Genomic DNA, 19660 nt, shown 5'->3' with positions numbered 1-19660 from the left:
TAATTGGAGCCTATTTCTTCCTATTCCAAAAAATAAATGATAAGCCTACCTGTTTGACAGACACAATTATTCTATCCATAGATACTGTCGCATGCACAGATGTCTGGGAAGGGCTTGGTGTGTTTGGTTAAAACCAGGGCTCGAGTTGAGTGAGGGTATCACATACCCTTTGTTAAAGAAAAGGGCAAAAAGGGATATCTATTGTTAGCTTTATATTTTGAAATAAATACATAAATCATTTCCAGATTATATTAAGTGTTATATAATAATGCTTAACTTGGTGATGCCTTGTGGTAGAAACAAGTGCAAAAATGCCCGCGAAAGATGTGACTCCAATGCATATGGGGATATATTGATTCCTCTCTATGACAATCTGAAGCTGAGCTGCAGCCTATAATATTCGAGGAGATGAAACAAATGTACTTTGCTATTCTGTCCCTATTAATTGAGCTTTTCTCTTTCTGAAGAGAGAAGATGTTTGTTTAATCCCAGGCACCTCTTCGGGAAGCACTTCTGTTGCTGGGTTATACAAACATTTTCGGCGTCGGCAGAGCCTCTGTCTGTGTGGTAAAGGTATCTTTTGAAAGTGACATGCTTAGATTTCGTAAGGATGTCTAAAATGTTACTATTTGCCAACAGCGTTGCAAACAAGACACTCTGGTTTGACATTGAGAAATATGGTAAGAATGCCTATTTCTCTGTCCATTGTCTCGCCTAGGGAGGCAGAACGTCCAGGGCCGGCCCTGATCCATGCTCAATCAAGCACAATCATTAGGTGAGACAAAAATATGTGTGGGCCGTTACCGTGGTTACTTGGGCACTTGCTTGTCTGTGATGAAAGAAATCTTAGACTGCGATGTCTTCCTAGCAGCATATAGTTGCAGCAAAACTCAAAAATGTGAATAAAAAAAAAACCTAGCAAATGAAATCATATCGCATGTGAACAAAACTATGTAACTGGCCAAGAAACACGAACGCAAAGTCACACTTGAGTAACTTTTCTCGTCAATTCCACCAACTTCTACATGTGGGTTTTGGATTCCAAAAAGTCTCCCAAATGCTGTGTGACCATCCGCCAACGTGGCTGGTGAAAGATCCATTGTTACCTGCCAATGACCAAATCTACAAGATTTGGCGGGTGTTCATTTCCAACCCTGTCGTTAACATTTGGAACATAACCGAAAACCAATGTAATCACAAAGAGGAAAAAAACATTTTTTTAAAAAACTAGGATTGGCCAATATATGAATAAATTGAATATCGTGAGATTTGACTTTGTCGATATATAGTGAAGTGCAATATTAACGTTTTAATAGCTTAGCAGACTCTCTTATCTAGAGCAATTAGGATTGACTGCCTTGCTCAAGGGCACATCGGCAGATTTTTCCTAGTATTCGGCTCAGGGATTCAAACCAGTGACCTTTCGGTTACTGGCCCAATGATCTTAACCACTAGGCTAGCTGCCGCCCTCAATCAATATGCTGAATATGTTGAAGCCATACTAAGATTATTTAATGAGAATGTATGCGACTATTACTGAGAATTTGACTATAATATAGTAAATATGCAAAAAACTATGCAGAGTCTGGAATAATCTAGTCATTAACGGTGCAAAACTATTATATCATCCTGGCAGCTGGCAAGTGTCTTCACTGACATGTTCAACCTATCCCTGCCCCAGTCTGTAATACTAACTTGTTTCAACCAGACCACCATAGTTCCCCTGCCCAAAAACACCATGGTAACCGGCCTCACATCTATAGCCATGAAATCCTTTGGAAAGGCTGGTCATGGCTCACATCAACACCATCATCCCAGACACCTAGGTCCCACTCAAATTTGCATACCAGCCCAACAGATGACGCAATCTCTATTGCACTCCACACTGCCCTCACAGACCTGGACAAAAGCAATACTGTAGCTGTAGTCAATGAATACTGTAGGCATGCTGTAGGTAGGCAAAAACACATTCGTCACACTGACCAACAAAACGGGGCCCTTCAGGGGTGTGTGCTTAGTCCCCTCCTGTACTCCCTGTTCACTCATGACTGTGTGGCTGCGCATGACTCCAACACCATCATCAAGTTTGCCGATGACATGACGGTGGTAGGAATGATCACCAATGATGATGAGACAGCCTATAGGGAGGAGGTCAGAGACATGGCAGTGTTGTGCAAGGACAACAACCTCTCCCTCAATGTCAGTAAGACCAAGGATCTGACCGTGGACTACAGGAAACTGATCACACATCACTAAGGAATTAACATGGTCCACACACACCCACACAGTTGTGAAGAGGGTACAACAGCACCTCTTGCCCCTCAGGAATCTGAAAAGATTTGGTGTAACCAGTATGAAATAGCTAGCTAGTTAGCGGTGCATACTGGTTGCATTTCAGTCGGTGACAACCTTGAATTAGTTGTTTCTCTTGCTCAGAAAAGAGCTGCGGCTTTTGTGGAGCGATAGGGAACAATGTTTTGTTGTCAATGTTTTGTTGTCGTGTTCCGAGGGTCCCTGTTCAGAGGGACGGAAGCACTACTGTTAGATTGACATGGGCCCTCAAATCCTCAAAAAGTTCAACAGCTGCACCATTGAGAGCATCTTGACTGGCTGCATCACCGCTTGGTACGGTAACTGCAAGGCACCCGACCGCATGGAGCTACAGAGGGTGGTGAGTACGGCCCAGTACATCACTGGGGCCCAGCTCCCAGTTGTCCCGAACCTCTATGCCAGGCGGTGTCAGAGGAAGGCCCAAAAAATGGTCAAAGACTTCTGCCACCAAAGCCATAGACTGTTCTCTCTGCTACCACATGGCAAGCGGTGCCAGTTCATCAAGTCTGGAACCAACAGGACCCTGAACATTTTCTAACCCCATGCCATAAGACTGCTAAACAATACCGCTAAATAGATAACCAAATGGCTACCAGGACTACCTGCATTGACCCTTTTTACACAACTCTCTTGCACTGACTACATACACCCACACACACATAACATGCACACACACATGCATACTGATGCCACACACACACATACACACTTTCACACTCACCACATACACTGCTGCTTCTGTCTATTATTTATCCTGTTGCCTTGTCACTTTACCCCTACCTATACATGCCTAGCTACCTCAATCACACTATACGTGCCTAGCTACCTCAATCACACTATACGTGCCTAGCTACCTCAATCACACTATACGTGCTTGTTTTGTCACATAAACTGAAATGAGGCGAAATGCATAGCGATTTCTGCACAGAGCTGCTTTAACTCGGCATTGTTGGAAAAGGACCTGTACGTAAGCATTTGTTTCACTGTTAGTCTACACCTGTTGTTTACGACGCATTTGACAAATAAAACATATACTATCGCGATAGTTAGAGTAGCATGTCGTAGAAGAAGGTCACCAACAAATATCGCCCCACCATAAACTCAACAAATATCGCCCAACCATAAACTCAACAAATATCGCCCAACCATAAACTCAACAAATATCGCCCAACCATAAACTCAACAAATACCTAATGCAGCAACGCTGTCATGTTCGTTGAAGGAGATCTGCATCTTTCAAATCATTTGCCAAAGGATATAAAGCGCTCCGCAAGTCATCGTCGTTAACAGTTGGGAAAACGGCAGAGAGTGAGACAGGGAAGCGACAGCAGCGAAGTCCGGCATGGCAATACTTTGAGAAGTTAAGTAAGTAGGTGAAATGCAAACTTGGCGAAGTGGAAATGAGCTATAGTGGCAGTACAGGTGCAATGCTTAACCACCTGAAAGGGAGGCACCTTGAGACCCAAACTGTTGCTAACAGCAGCGCAGGCCTCCGAACAAGAGACAATAGACTGGGTCTTCACAGGAAAGAAGTACGATAAAGGACGGCGAGAGGAAGCCACAGCGCTGATTACAGAAACGATTGTAGTTGATATGCAGCCATTGTCAATGGTAGAGGATGCCGGCTTCAATGCCCTGATGGCATATCTGGAACCAGACTACAAGATGCCATGTCGGGAAAAGAAAGTGACGGCACGGACGGAGAAAGTGTACAATGATTGCTCTGCAAGTACAAAGCGCGAGCTCTCCAATGGCCCATACAGTGGTGTTAACAACAGATGGTTGGACCTCTATGAATATACAGTCATGCATCATTGCAACGAGCCATCACATTGATGAGGAGTGGTACATGAAGTACCATGTACTGACCACTGAGAGCATGGAGGATAGAAACACAGCAGAGAACCTAAAAACGGCATTAACTACCATCGTTGCTGAGTGGGTGGGGTAGGGTGGGATATCTGGTAACCATGACTACGGTAGATTAAACTGCATTGCCCCCTAGCAGTCATACGCAGGGCCATATATGCATTTCAAATGCACATGTATTTGTATGATTTTTAAAAAAATGGTTTAAACAATTTTAAAAATACATTTTATTTGTTTAATTATTATTATTATTATTTAAATTTTTCATTTTTATGGTCACATGTAATTGTATTATTTTTGTCTTATCGTTTAAACAGATAATTTATTCTTTATGTTTTTTATTATTATTCAGATTATTATTTATTTTTTCTCGTTTTTATGGACACTAAAATAAGCACCCGGAGTAGGCCGTCATTGTAAAAAATAAGAATGTATTCTTAACTGACTTGCCTAGTTAAATAAAGTTTCAATAAAAACATATTTTAAAAATGTTGGTTCTCAGAATGTTCCCAGAGGCATGTGTTTGCAAAGGCCTGCTAAATACTCACGATAGATCTTTCTGGAAGCCAAAAGGTTTTAGCGGGAGAGGATATAACATGCAATGAATGTGAATATAACACGTCCACGTCACAATTATTGTATACATTGGAAATTGATACGTCAATTTGTAAAAACAAACGGTCATTTTAGCTGTTCTGTTTTGCCCAGCGGGTCTTGTTCCGACGTAATTTGCTACTTGAATAATCAGTCCCATTCATAACATATTACAGTATGACATACGAATGCCTATAATCATCGACAATTACTATACGTCACACTCCACTGTAATTTTCTCTTAACTTGATCCGCCACTAGTCTACACCTCAAGCAAAACTTCACACTTCCCAAAAAATGATTCACAGCGTTTAAAAAAAAAAAAGTATATGGCTTAACAGAGAGAAGGGGTCATAACCCAGGAACATTGCCAACCACCAACGGAACCCTCTAAGAAAGAGCACGCATCCTCTGAGTGCTGCTGGCCATAGACTAGCGAGTATTATAAACTAACACCTCACCCCCACTAACACGCTTCCTCCCCCACTGCAGGGGAATGGAAGCGGCAGTAGATACTGGAGCGAGAGAGCTTAGTGAAGGGCGAGGAATGAGATTCTTTTCCTCTCTCGGGAGTTTGGGTGGTAGTGGAGATGACGGGGGTTGGGGTGGGTGGGGGTAACGGCTCCCTTCGCTGTCGGTTGCCGTAGCGAGGAAACGCAATGCAAAACGAATGAGAGGTCAACAAAGGTTATGCTTGTGGTGGCCAGGGCAGTGAAACAGCATCAGTCTGATTTAAATTGTGTTGTATTACCAGTGACTGAGTATCGCCGTACCTGTTATCTGTCTCCCGGAGACTTTCTCACCATTCCCCAACACCATACAAAGCAAGCCACTCCATGGTCTTTCGCTTGTCTCACCCGGCATAGCACACGCACTGTACACAGCGCACACAAACACACACACTGCAGAGCACACAGCACCCTCAGCCGATTACCCACTCAGCACACCAAGCACAAGATTAAGCATGAAAAAGGAGCCCAGAATGATTCGACTAACAAAGAAGACGGTGGGCCCAAAGCAGCAGGTTACCAGACAGACAGACGTAGAGAGAAAGACAGACAGACAGACACGTACAGAAAGACGTAGAGAGAAAGACACAGACATAGAGAAAGAAAGAAAGACAGACAGACAGACACGTACAGAAAGACACAGACATAGAGAAAGAAAGAAAGACAGACACACGTACAGAAAGACGTAGAGAGAAAGAGACAGACAGACAGACAGACAGACAGACAGACAGACAGACAGACAGACAGACCTGTATGTGGCCAGAGTAGCAGGTTAACAGAAAGACAGGCGTAGAGAGAGAGAGAGAGAGCGAGAGAGAGAGAGAGAGAGAGAGAGAGAGAGACAGAGGTGTCTTACCCGCTCAACACTCCCAGAACCAGGTTCAGAACAAAGAAGGAGCCGAAGATGACCAGAGATACAAAGTAGACCCATGGAAGCTCTAGACCCATAGCATCATTCATCTGGAGGAGCATCCGTCACCAGAGAGAGATGGGGAAAGAAGAAGAAGAAGAAGAAGAAGAAGAAGAAGAAGAAGAAAGAGGGGAGGAAGAGAAAGAGAATAACGTGGATAGTCAGAGGTAGAGAAAAAAAAGCGAGGGAAGGTTCTGGGACTCCGATATATAGAGAAAGTCTTGACTGAACCTTTAATCATTTGAATGTCAGTCACATCCAGGCCTAATGAGTAATCTTCTGACACATCAGCTCTCAGAGGGAGTGAGCGGGTCAAAGTTCAAACGGAGACCACGCGGGGAGTGCAGAGGGCACATACGATTTGAAAAGAATTCAACTGCATCGTTGGGAAAGAACTTGTAAGTCAGCATTTCACTGTAAGGTCCACCGCACCTGTTGTATTCGGCCGCATGTGACAAACGCAATTTGATTTGATATGATCTCTATGACGGAGACCCTCACCCAGTAGAGCACGTCCGTCCAGCCTTCCATGGTGATACACTGGAACACGGTCAGCATGGCGAACAGGAAGTTGTCAAAGTTGGTGATGCCGTCGTTGGGGCCGTGCCAGCCCTCCCTGCACTCGGTGCCATTGATGGGACACTGGCGCCCGTGCCCTGAGATCGCACATGGAGCCGGCTCGTCCTCCGCTATCATGCCTACAAAGAGAGGGGGGGGGGGGGGGCAGCCGGAAAGAGAGAGACTGAAACCACAAATGCAATAGCCATGTACACACACACAGATGGTAAGATGCACGCAAGCACGTACGCACGCACACACGCTCTTACCTGTGCTGGGGAAGAAGCAGGTAGCGTGCATTTTACCAATGAAGAGCTCAAGGCCGATGATGGCGTAGATGATGATGACAAACAGGACCAGCAGGGCGATGTGGAGGAGAGGAACCATGGCTTTAATAATGGAGTTCAACACAACCTGTAAACCTACAGAGAGTCAAACATTTGTGTTAGAGAAGGACGACATAGCTAGGTGTTTGTGCGTGCGTGTGTTAGAATAATACTGTGTGTGGTTGAATTTGAGTCAAGGTCGATTAGTAAACGCTCTTGAATCCAGACCACATATCTCCCTGGTGACGGGGGTAACGAGTCTCACCTCGCGTCTCCTGTCTTTACCATTACTTTAATTATTATTATTATAAATGTTTAACTTCTTGGACGTAAAAATCATTTCCCAAGTATTGCCACGCATAAATAGAGGCATATGTGATCGTATCCCAATGTAATCAGGGTTTGAAATGATTCCGTTTCTACAATAATATGCAACATGAGATCTGCGCGTAAAACATTTACATTTGACATTTGTCATTTAGCAGATGCTCTTATCCAGAGAGACATACAGTAAGTGCATTCATCTTAAGATAGCTAGGTGAGACAACCACATATCACAGTCAAATAGATAGGACACAAATATTCCATTCCAGCTAAACATTGGATATATAGCGTCACTTCTAATAATAATACTCATACACATTTAAAATATATGAATGAAAACTCTGAAAATAGTAATATATTGCACACGCATGAATAATCAAGAATTTTATCTTATGAAAGACTGTATATAGCATTTCGGAAATAACTAGGATTTTCCTGCTATTGTAATCCTTGGGCGGGCAGGCTAAGCATTTTTGGGGGGTCACGTTTATCCAAACAGTGTAAACAAATATATTTTAAAAATACTGTGACCCCAAGTCTAGATTTGTAAAAAATTGCTTGGTTGTTAACGTTAACTAGTGCTAGTTGGATGTACCTGTGCCAAAACTCTGTTATTTATCATCCTATACCTAGTAAGTATACCAACGTGTTTTGAGCAGATCTATATTTCTTAAGGATTGACCCAGGAAATAGGAACCAAATGCAGGTAATACTTCATCTGGTGCTACCCCAACAATACTTGTGCCTGACCATCGTTAAGAGTATGCCTCCTGATAACACGTCGGTTGCTTCTTACTACATTAAGTAAGGACATTTATGTTAAACGGTGGAGCAATACCTCCCAGGTGGCGCAGTAGTCTAAGGCACTGCAAAGCAGTGCTAGCTGTGCCACTAGAGATTCTGGGTTCGAGTCCAGGCTCTGTCGCAGCCAGCCGCGACCGGGAGACCCATGGGGCGGCGCACAATTGGCCCAGCGTCATCCGGATTAGGGGAAGGTTTGGACGGCAGGGATTCCTGTGGCGGGCTGGGCGCAGTGCACGCTGACACCATCAACAGGTGTACAGTGTTACCCCGCAGAGCGGCTTGGTTGGGTTGTGTTTCGGAGGACGCATGGCTCTCGACCTTCGCCTCTCCCGAGTCCGTACTGGAGTTGCAGTGATGAGACAAGACTGTAACTACCAATTGGATACCACAAAATTGGGGTGAAATAAAGTATAAATAAAGATGGTAAAGCAATGCCTGAGAACGTGTTTCATGAGGTTAAATAGATTTTTACCGGGTTAAACCATCACTGCAGTATAGAATCGCAATATATATATCGAATTGTGATAGATATAGGATTGCAATACATATCGTATCAGCACACAAGTACGGTGAAAATATCCTATTGTGAGGTACCTGACAATTCCCAGCCCTAGTTAAGATGTTCGTGATGTGTATGCAGGAATAGAACCCACTGGAACACACATTGATCAAACCTATCACCTTTATCTCAAGACAACGTGAAGGTGCAGAGAGGGAAGGTTGAGAAAAAAAGGTAGGCAACAATTCCTCCTCGACACTGATTCTCAACACGGGTGTGTCCACAGGGGTGCGTCCTCCGTCCCCTCCTGTAGTTCGCTGACGGCACAACAATAGTAGGCCTGATTAACAATCAGGCAGTACAGGAGCATCATGGCAAAAACTGGAAGACAGGCCAATCATTTCTACCCTCAGACCATCAGGCTGCTGAACAACCACCACTAGTCAGTTATCTGCTCCAACCTGATACTCCACCTATGGACATTTATCCCCCACACCCCCTCAACGGTCACTTACCGTCCCCCCCAAACTTACTTTTACTCTGCCCCCATCCCAACGACATTCATAACTTGCAGTTGTTAATATGTATATATACAGTATATAAAATAAATGTCCCTTTTTCAGGACCCTGTCTTTCAAAAATTATTCATGGAAATCCAAATAACTTCACAGATCTTCATTGTAAAATGTTTAAACACTGTTTCCCATGCTTGTTCAATGAACCATAAACAATTAATGAACATGCACCTGTGGAACAGTCATTAAGACATTAACAACTTACAGACAGTAGGCAATTAAGGTCACAGTTATGAAAACTTAGAACACTAAAGAGGCCTTTCTACTGACTCTGAAAAACACCAGAAGAAAGATGCCAAGGGTCCCTGCTCATCTGCGTGAATGTGCCTTAGGCATGCTGCAAGGAGGCATGAGGACTGCAGATGTGGCCAGGACAATAAATTGCAATGTCCGTACTGTGAGAAGCCAAAGACAGCGCTACAGGGAGACAGGACGGACAGCTGATCATCCTCACAGTGGCAGACCACGTGTAACAACCCCTGCACAGAATTGATACATCCGAACATCACACCTGCGGGACAGGTACAGGATGTCAACAACAACTGCCCGAGTTACACCAGGAACGCACAATCCCTCCATCAGTGCTCAGACTGTCTGCAATAAGCTGAGAGAGGCTGGACTGAGGGCTTGAAGGCCTGTTCTAAGGCAGGTCCTCACCAGACATCACCGGCAACAACGTCGCCTGTGGGCACAAACCCACAGTCGCTGGACCAGACAGGACTGGCGAAAAGTGCTCTTCACTGACGAGTCACGGTTTTGTCTCACCAGGGGTGATGGTCGGATTTGCCTTTATCGTTGAAGGAATGAGCGTTTACACTGAGGCCTGTACTCTGGAGCAGGATCAATTTGGAGGTGGAAGGTCCGTCATGGTCTGGGGCGGTGTGTCACAGCATCATCGGACTGAGCTTGTTGTCATTGCAGATAATCTCAACGGTGTGCGTTACAGGGAAGACATCCTCCACCCTCATGTGGTACCCTTCCTGCAGGCTCATCCTGACACAACCCTCCAGCATGACATTGCCATCAGCCATACTGCTCATTCTGTGCGTGATTTCCTGCAAGACAGGAATGTCAGTGTTCTGCCATGGCCAGCGAAGAGCAAGGATCTCAGTCTCATTGAGCATGTCTGGGACCTGTTGGATCGGAAGGTGAGGGCTAGGGCCATTCCCCCCAGAAATATCTGGGAACTTGCAGGTGCCTTGGTGGAAGAGTGGGGTAACATCTCACAGCATGAACTGGAAAATCTGGTGCAGTCCACGAGGAGGAGATGCACTGTACTACTTAATGCAGCTGGTGGCCACACCAGATATTGACTGTTACTTTATATTTTGACCCCCCCTTTGTTCAGGAACACATTACTCAAATCAAATCAAATCAAATTTATTTATATAGCCCTTCGTACATCAGCTGATATCTCAAAGTGCTGTACAGAAACCCAGCCTAAAACCCCAAACAGCAAGCAATGCAGGTGTAGAAGCACGGTGGCTAGGAAAAACTCCCTAGAAAGGCCAAAACCTAGGAAGAAACCTAGAGAGGAACCAGGCTATGTGGGGTGGCCAGTCCTCTTCTGGCTGTGCCGGGTGGAGATTATAACAGAACATGGTCAAGATGTTCAAATGTTCATAAATGACCAGCATGGTCGAATAATAATAAGGCAGAACAGTTGAAACTGGAGCAGCAGCACAGTCAGGTGGACTGGGGACAGCAAGGAGTCATCATGTCAGGTATTCCTGGGGCATGGTCCTAGGGCTCAGGTCCTCCGAGAGAGAGAAAGAAAGAGAGAATTAGAGAGAGCATATGTGGGATGGCCAGTCCTCTTCTGGCTGTGCCGGGTGGAGATTATAACAGAACATGGCCAAGATGTTCAAATGTTCATAAATGACCAGCATGGTCGAATAATAAAAAGGCAGAACAGTTGAAAGAAACTGGAGCAGCAGCACGGCCAGGTGGACTGGTGACAGCAAGGAGTCATCATGTCAGGTAGTCCTGGGGCATGGTCCTAGGGCTCAGGTCCTCAGAGAGAGAGAAAGAGAGAATTAGAGAACGCACACTTAAATTCACACAGGACACCGAATAGGACAGGAGAAGTACTCCAGATATAACAAACTGACCCTAGCCCCCCGACACATAAACTACTACTGCAGCATAAATACTGGAGGCTGAGACAGGAGGGGTCAGGAGACACTGTGGCCCATTCCGAGGACACCCCCGGACAGGGCCAAACAGGAAGGATATAACCCCACCCACTTTGCCAAAGCACAGCCCCCACACCACTAGAGGGATATCTTCAACCACCAACTTACCATCCTGAGACAAGGCTGAGTATAGCACACAAAGACCTCCGCCACAGCACAACCCAGGGGGGGGGGGGGCGCCAACCCAGACAGGATGACCACATCAGTGAATCAACCCACTCAGGTGACGCACCCCCTCCAGGGACAGCATGAGAGAGCCCCAGTAAGCCAGTGACTCAGCCCCTGTAATAGGGTTAGAGGCAGAGAATCCCAGTGGAAAGAGGGGAACCGGCCAGGCAGAGACAGCAAGGGCGGTTCGTTGCTCCAGAGCCTTTCCGTTCACCCTCCCACTCCTGGGCCAGACTACACTCAATCATATGACCCACTGAAGAGATGAGTCTTCAGTAGAGACTTAAAGGTTGAGACCGAGTTTGCGTCTCTGACATGGGTAGGCAGACAGTTCCATAAAGATGGAGCTCTATAAGAGAAAGCCCTGCCTCCAGCTGTTTGCTTAGAAATTCTGGGGACAATTAGGAGGCCTGCGTCTTGTGACCGTAGCGTACGTGTAGGTATGTACGGCAGGACCAAATCAGAGAGATAGGTAGGAGCAAGCCCATGTAATGCTTTGTAGGTTAGCAGCAAAACCTTGAAATCAGCCCTTGCTTTGACAGGAAGCCAGTGTAGAGAGGCTAGCACTGGAGTAATATGATCACATTTTTTGGTTCTAGTCAGGATTCTAGCAGCCGTATTTAGCACTAACTGAAGTTTATTTAGTGCTTTATCCGGATAGCCGGAAAGTAGAGCATTGCAGTAGTCTAACCTAGAAGTGACAAAAGCATGGATTAATTTTTCTGCATCATTTTTGGACAGAAAGTTTCTGATTTTTAAAATGTTACGTAGATGGAAAAAAGCTGTCCTTGAAATGGTCTTGATATGTTCTTCAAAAGAGAGATCAGGGTCCAGAGTAACGCCGAGGTCCTTCACAGTTTTATTTGAGACGACTGTACAACCATTAAGATTAATTGTCAGATTCAACAGAAGATCTCTTTGTTTCTTGGGACCTAGAACAAGCATCTCTGTTTTGTCCGAGTTTAAAAGTAGAAAGTTTGCAGCCATCCACTTCCTTATGTCTGAAACACATTCTTCTAGCAAGGGCAATTTTGGGGCTTCACCATGTTTAATTGAAATGTACAGCTGTGTGTCATCCGCATAGCAGTGAAAGTTAACATTATGTTTTCGAATAACATCCCCAAGAGGTAAAATATATAGTGAAAACAATAGTGGTCCTAAAACGGAACCTTGAGGAACACCGAAATTTACATTACTCCATTTATGTTACATTTACATTACTCCATTTATGTTAGTCACATGTCTGTGGAACTTGTTCAGTTTATGTCTCAGTTGTTGAATCTTGTTATGTTCATACAAATATTTACACATCTTAAGTTTGCTGAAAATAAACGCAGTTGACAGTGAGAGGACGCTTCTTTTTTTGCTGAGTTTATATATATCATTTTATGGTTTTTATTTCACTTGGTCCCCACACCACCTCAATGGTCATGCTGCTCCCCCTATGGTCATTCCCCCTCACCACCTCAACAGTCTTTACTCAGCCTCCACCCCAATGGAAATGTATTTATTCATCACTGCTACAGTTGTTATGATGTACAGTGCCTTGCGAAAGTATTCGGCCCCTTTGAACTTTGCGACCTTTTGCCACATTTCAGGCTTCAAACATAAATATATAAAACTGTATTTTTTTGTGAAGAATCAACAACAAGTGGGACACAATCATGAAGTGGAACGACATTTATTGGATATTTCAAACTTTTTTAACAAATCAAAAACTGAAAAATTGGGCGTGCAAAATTATTCAGCCCCCTTAAGTTAATACTTTGTAGCGCCACCTTTTGCTGCGATTACAGCTGTAAGTCGCTTGGGGTATGTCTCTATCAGTTTTGCACATCGAGAGACTGAAATTTTTTCCCATTCCTCCTTGCAAAACAGCTCGAGCTCTGAGGTTGGATGGAGAGCATTTGTGAACAGCAGTTTTCAGTTCTTTCCACAGATTCTCGATTGGATTCAGGTCTGGACTTTGACTTGGCCATTCTAACACCTGGATATGTTTATTTTTGAACCATTCCATTGTAGATTTTGCTTTATGTTTTGGATCATTGTCTTGTTGGAAGACAAATCTCCGTCCCAGTCTCAGGTCTTTTGCAGACTCCATCAGGTTTTCTTCCAGAATGGTCCTGTATTTGGCTCCATCCATCTTCCCATCAATTTTAACCATCTTCCCTGTCCCTGCTGAAGAAAAGCAGGCCCAAACCATGATGCTGCCACCACCATGTTTGACAGTGGGGATGGTGTGTTCAGCTGTGTTGCTTTTACGCCAAACATAACGTTTTGCATTGTTGCCAAAAAGTTCCATTTTGGTTTCATCTGACCCGAGCACCTTCTTCCACATGTTTGGTGTGTCTCCCAGGTGGCGTGTGGCAAACTTTAAACAACACTTTTTATGGATATCTTTAAGAAATGGCTTTCTTCTTGCCACTCTTCCATAAAGGCCAGATTTGTGCAATATACGACTGATTGTTGTCCTATGGACAGAGTCTCCCACCTCAGCTGTAGATCTCTGCAGTTCATCCAGAGTGATCATGGGCCTCTTGGCTGCATCTCTGATCAGTCTTCTCCTTGTATGAGCTGAAAGTTTAGAGGGACGGCCAGGTCTTGGTAGATTTGCAGTGGTCTGATACTCCTTCCATTTCAATATTATCACTTGCACAGTGCTCCTTGGGATGTTTAAAGCTTGGGAAATCTTTTTGTATCCAAATCCGGCTTTAAACTTCTTCACAACAGTATCTCGGACCTGCCTGGTGTGTTCCTTGTTCTTCATGATGCTCTCTGCGCTTTTAACGGACCTCTGAGACTATCACAGTGCAGGTGCATTTATACGGAGACTTGATTACACACAGGTGGATTGTATTTATCATCATTAGTCATTTAGGTCAACATTGGATCATTCAGAGATCCTCACTGAACTTCTGGAGAGAGTTTGCTGCACTGAATGTAAAGGGACTGAATAATTTTGCACGCCCAATTTTTCAGTTTTTGATTTGTTAAAAAAGTTTGAAATATCCAATAAATGTCGTTCCACTTCATGATTGTGTCCCACTTGTTGTTGATTCTTCACAAAAAAATACAGTTTTATATCTTTATGTTTGAAGCCTGAAATGTGGCAAAAGGTCGCAAAGTTCAAGGGGACCGAATACTTTCGCAAGGCACTGTATATCGTGCTCTTTCGATTTTTATTGTTTAATCACCATTTTCATTATTTTATTTCACTTTGTCCTGCATGTTAGAGCTCGGAGCCTAAGATTTCAACTGTACTATGCAATCACACCTGCAACCCTGCACACGTGACTGTTGATCGGTGGTTGTCCCACCTAGTTATCTTAAGATGAATGCACTTACTGTAAGTCGCTCTGCTAAATGACTCAAATGAAATAATGAAAATCAGGTCACAGTTTGCCGCAGTGTTATTTACTGGGGTGGTGTTATGTAGTGCCTTTTTCAGAGGTTAGCCTGTATACTCTAGGTCAATGGAGGTTTGCTGTGCATGTTTCATCATGGGGGTCAAAGGTGAGGGATCAGGCAGCACTCACAACAACACTGTGTTCGTGTCAGACCTAGGTTAACATACTATTTGAAATATTTAAAATGTACATTAGCCTGCCTGGAGTGCCAGATGGATGGGGTTTGCACTCCTTGTAATTTTTTCTATTCCATGGTGTCAGGCAAGCTCAATCAAGTCCAGATAAAGTATTTGAAATGATCTCAAACAGCATTTGAACCTAGGTCTGGTTGGTGTTGTGTCAGATAACAGTAACTCACTGGGCACTCCTGAGACCAGGCGTAGGGGTCGCAGCACACGGAAGGCTCGGAGGGCTTTGACGTCGAAGCCGCCCGACTTTCCCCCGTGGCCTTGGGCGGAGGGGTGGAGCGCTGCCGCCGCAGCCGCCGCAGCCGCACCCGCCTCCGCTTCCTCCTTCGTCTCAACAGAGTCTTTGGTCAAAAGCTCCAGGACAACACTGAACAGCCTGTGGAGAAAAAACAGGGAAAAAATGCTACAGGAAACACATCAGAAAGAGAATGTTGCAGATCAAACATTCCAGGACGGCACTGAATTACTACAGAAAGAGAGAGAACATGTTAAAAAGACTGGAGCAATTGGATTCAGGGCCCATATTCCTCTCCCAGAGTAGGAGTAGGAGTGCTGATATAGGATCAGGTTCCCCATGTTCATGCAATCTTATTCATTATGAAATAAAAGGCAAAACTCAGTAGATCAGCAGTCCCACTCCGAGACTTTATAAATATGGGCCCAGACCAATGCAATAGACTCTAAAGAAACGTACAGTTGGGCTGGTTAAAAAGTTTCCCTGCACAAATTATCATTTTTTGCCCGTGCTACAGATGGCAATATCGATAATCTAATAATCGGTTTGCAAATGATTTTTCAGGGGGTGCTGCAGAACCCTCAGCACCTCTTCTTCCCGCGGCTATGGAGCAAATTTCCTGCAATTCTATGCATTTTGCCATGGCTAATGAAATGTTATTTTGCTCAAACATAATAACAAAATCAATATTGCTAAATTCATTGTTTTGGAATGTTCGATTCTCCCTGACTGTCTTGCTTTTGCTTCGATGATTGTTAGTTCTCAAAGATTCTATAAATATATATTTAGGTCACGTATCTTTTTTTTTCACACTCACACACACAAAAACACACGCACACTCACACGCACGCACACACAATTGCACACACAATTGCACACACAATTGCGCACACACACACACACACACACACACACACACACACACACACACACACACAAACACAAACACACACACACACACAATGGGCTGAATGGAGTTGCCAGGCCTCTCACTGGGGTGTTTGATGGCTCACTCATCAGTTCATATGACAATAATACCATCAGAATAGAATACCAAATGTATATGCTGAGCCCCTTTTATTATACTGTAACTGTATTTTCTTGTAGAGCACTTAAAAAGAAAATCTGAAAATGATGACAATGATGACAGATCCCAATGAAGCCATCATTTGATCTGACATCACATACACTATATATACAAAGGTATGTGGACTCCCCTTCAAAAATAAGTGGCTATTTCAGCCACACCTGTTGCTGACAGGTGTATAAAATTGAGTACACCGCCATGCAATCTCCATAGACAAACATTGGCAGTAGAATGGCCTTACTGAAGACCTCAGCGACTTTCAACGTGGCACCGTCATAGGATGCCACCTCTCCAACAAGTTAGTTTGTCAAATTTCTGCCCTGCTAGAGCTGCCCCGGTCAACTGTAAGTGCTGTATAGGAGCAACAACGGCTCAGCCGTGAAGTGGTAGGCTACACAAGCTCACAGCGCGACTGTCCTCAGTTGCAACACTCACTACCGAGTTCCAAACTGCCTCTGGAAGCAACGTCATAACAAGAACTGTTTGTCGGGAGCTTCATGAAATGAGTTTCCATGGCCAAGTAGCCGCACACAAGCCTAAGATCACGTTGGCTGGAGTGGTGTAAAGCTCACTGCCATTGGACTCTGGAGCAGTAGAAAGGCGTTCTCTGGAGTGATGCATCTAGCTTCCCCATCTGGCATTCAGAATGACGAATATGGGTTTGGCGGATGCCAGGAGAACGCTACCTGCCCAAAAGCATAGCGCCAACTGTAAAGTTTGGTGGAGGAGGAATAATGGCCCGGGGCTGTTTTTCATGGTTCGGGCTAGGACCCTTACTTCCAGTGAAGGGAAATCTTAACGCTACAGCATACAACTTCCAACTTTGTGGCAACAGTTTGGGGGAAGGCCCTTTCCTGTTTCATCCTGACAATTCCCCCATGCACAAAGAAGGTCCATACAGAAATGGTTTGTCGAGACCGGTGCGGCACAGAGCTCAGACCTCAACCCCATCGAACACCTTCGGGATGAATTAGAATGCAAACTGCGAGCCAGGCCTAATCGCCCGACATCAGTGCCCAATGCTCTTATAGCTAACTGGAAGCATGTCCCGGCAGCAATGTTCCAACATCTAGTGGAAAGCCTTCCCAGAAGAGTGGAGGCTGTTATAGCAGCAAAGAGGGGGACCAACTCCATATTAATGCCCATGATTTTGGAAAGAGATGTTTGTCGAGCAGATGACCACATACTTTTGGTCATGTAGTGTACTTTGTGCAGTCATTTGGCCTGCGTGCAGTATTTTAGTGTGTCCATTTCAGTTGTGAGGATATTGACACGTCTATATTTGGATATCGACAGGGCTTATCTTAGTGTTCCGTTTCTATGATGATTTCAATGCGTGTGCTGTAGTCAGTCAGTCAGTCATCCTAGCAGGATGCATCTCTCTGCATCTGACTGCATGACAGATCAACCCACATGCCGCATACAGGCACAGAATTGACCTAGCTACCCACTGGACTGTGTGTGTATTAGAGGAGAGAGGGAGGGAGGGAGGGAGGGAGATGGGGAGATGGGGAGATGGGGAGATGGGGAGGGGGGCAGGGAAATAGGGTGGGAGGGAGAGATAGGGAGATAGGGAGGGATAGAGATAGGGAGGGAGGGAGGGAGGGAGGGAGGGAGGGAGGGAGGGAGGGAGGGAGGGAGGGAGATAGAGAGGAGGGTGGGAGAGGAAGAGAAAGCTAGAGAGGAGGAAAGGAGAAAGAGAGAGAGAGAGAGAGAGAGAGAGAGAGAGAGAGAGAGAGAGAGAGAGAGAGAGAGAGAGAGAGAGAGAGAGAGAGAGAGAGAGAGAGAGAGAGAGAGAGAGAGAAAGAGAGGAGAAAGAAAGGGAGAATATGGAATGAGAGAGAAAAGGAAGCGAGGGTAGGAGAGGAGCGATGGAACATGGCGTGATGGTGAGTCACTCCAGTGGTGGTAAAGTTGTGATTTATCCTCGATGTCTTTTCTGGGTCATATACTGTAAGTGGATGAGGGTCCGTCCATATTAGTACACCGACAGTGAACACGTCCGGAATGGCACCCCATTCCCTATATAAGAGCGTACTACTTTTGACCAGGGCCCGGGAATGAACCAACTCAACCACTGTCACAAACAAGTACACAGTCAGGCTCAATTGAGGAGCTGCAGTTCAAATTCAAATCCTAAACTGAAACACAAAAAATGCCCTGGGCCTGTATTCATCAAGCTTCTCAGTGTCTGAGCATAAGTACTGTTCTGGAATCAGATTTGCCTTGCAAATTATCATGAATGGACAGGCGGGACCTGATCCTAGATCAGCACTCCTACGCCAAGACTATTTAATGAAGTACTTCACAACACAATCAGAACTGAGGAAGTCCATACTATCGAAAATCCCTGTAGCCCTTCAGATGAATTACAGTTGAATAAGCGGCTGGAGAGTAAGGAAGATTGGAGATACCTACCCGACAACGACGATGACAAAATCCAGCATGTTCCATCCGTTTCTCACATACGCGTTCTGGTGCGCCACTAAACCGTAGGCGATAATCTTCAGAAAGGTTTCGATAGTGAAAATGACGAGGAAGACATGTTCTACCGTTTCCTGCAGAGAGAGAGAGAGAGAGAGAGAGAGAGAGAGAGAGAGAGAGAGAGAGAGAGAGAGAGAGAGAGAGAGAGAGAGAGAGAGGAAAATAAAACAATATGTCGCTATGGGCGTTGGGCCATACTAATGATTTATTATACAGTAGTGACCATTCATATTAGAATATTAGAATATCAACACACACACACACACACACACACACACACACACACACACACACACACACACACACTGTTACGGATACCATTATCCTGTGTGTGTATCCTGTGTGTGTTTCTTTTCGCTCCGTCTCCCCTCAAAGGCTGAAAATCATCACTCCCCAATCAGTCAACAATCAACCCATCAATCAGAAGAAACACCTCCTCCTGTTTCCTACCCTATCACAGTTCCTTCCCCATGGTTTAAAAACCCCATCATTTGTTTGCTCTAGAGCTCAATCTCTTTGTAAATGCCATGTTGGTAGATCTCTGTTATTCATAGATTTCAGTAGCTCAATCTCTTTGTAATGCCATGTTGGTAGATC

General features: G+C 44.7%; 1 protein-coding gene across 1 annotated transcript in view; it reads right to left on the bottom strand.

The window, feature by feature from the left end:
- LOC139370814 (calcium channel, voltage-dependent, L type, alpha 1D subunit, a) overlaps positions 1-19660 on the bottom strand; it is a 157370-nt gene that overhangs the window by 80335 nt on the left and 57375 nt on the right. The window contains exons 4-8 of the mRNA XM_071110596.1: positions 18998-19137; positions 15428-15633; positions 7041-7193; positions 6715-6911; positions 6160-6263 (exon numbers count right to left, since the gene is read on the bottom strand). Coding sequence (XP_070966697.1) covers positions 6160-6263; positions 6715-6911; positions 7041-7193; positions 15428-15633; positions 18998-19137 — 800 coding nt within the window. The remainder of the gene's footprint in view (positions 1-6159; positions 6264-6714; positions 6912-7040; positions 7194-15427; positions 15634-18997; positions 19138-19660) is intronic.

The sequence above is a fragment of the Oncorhynchus clarkii genome, chromosome 17 (genome assembly GCF_045791955.1).
Source record: "Oncorhynchus clarkii lewisi isolate Uvic-CL-2024 chromosome 17, UVic_Ocla_1.0, whole genome shotgun sequence".
In the NCBI taxonomy this organism is placed as follows: domain Eukaryota; kingdom Metazoa; phylum Chordata; class Actinopteri; order Salmoniformes; family Salmonidae; genus Oncorhynchus; species Oncorhynchus clarkii.
This window is presented reverse-complemented; position numbering and strand designations above follow the sequence as displayed.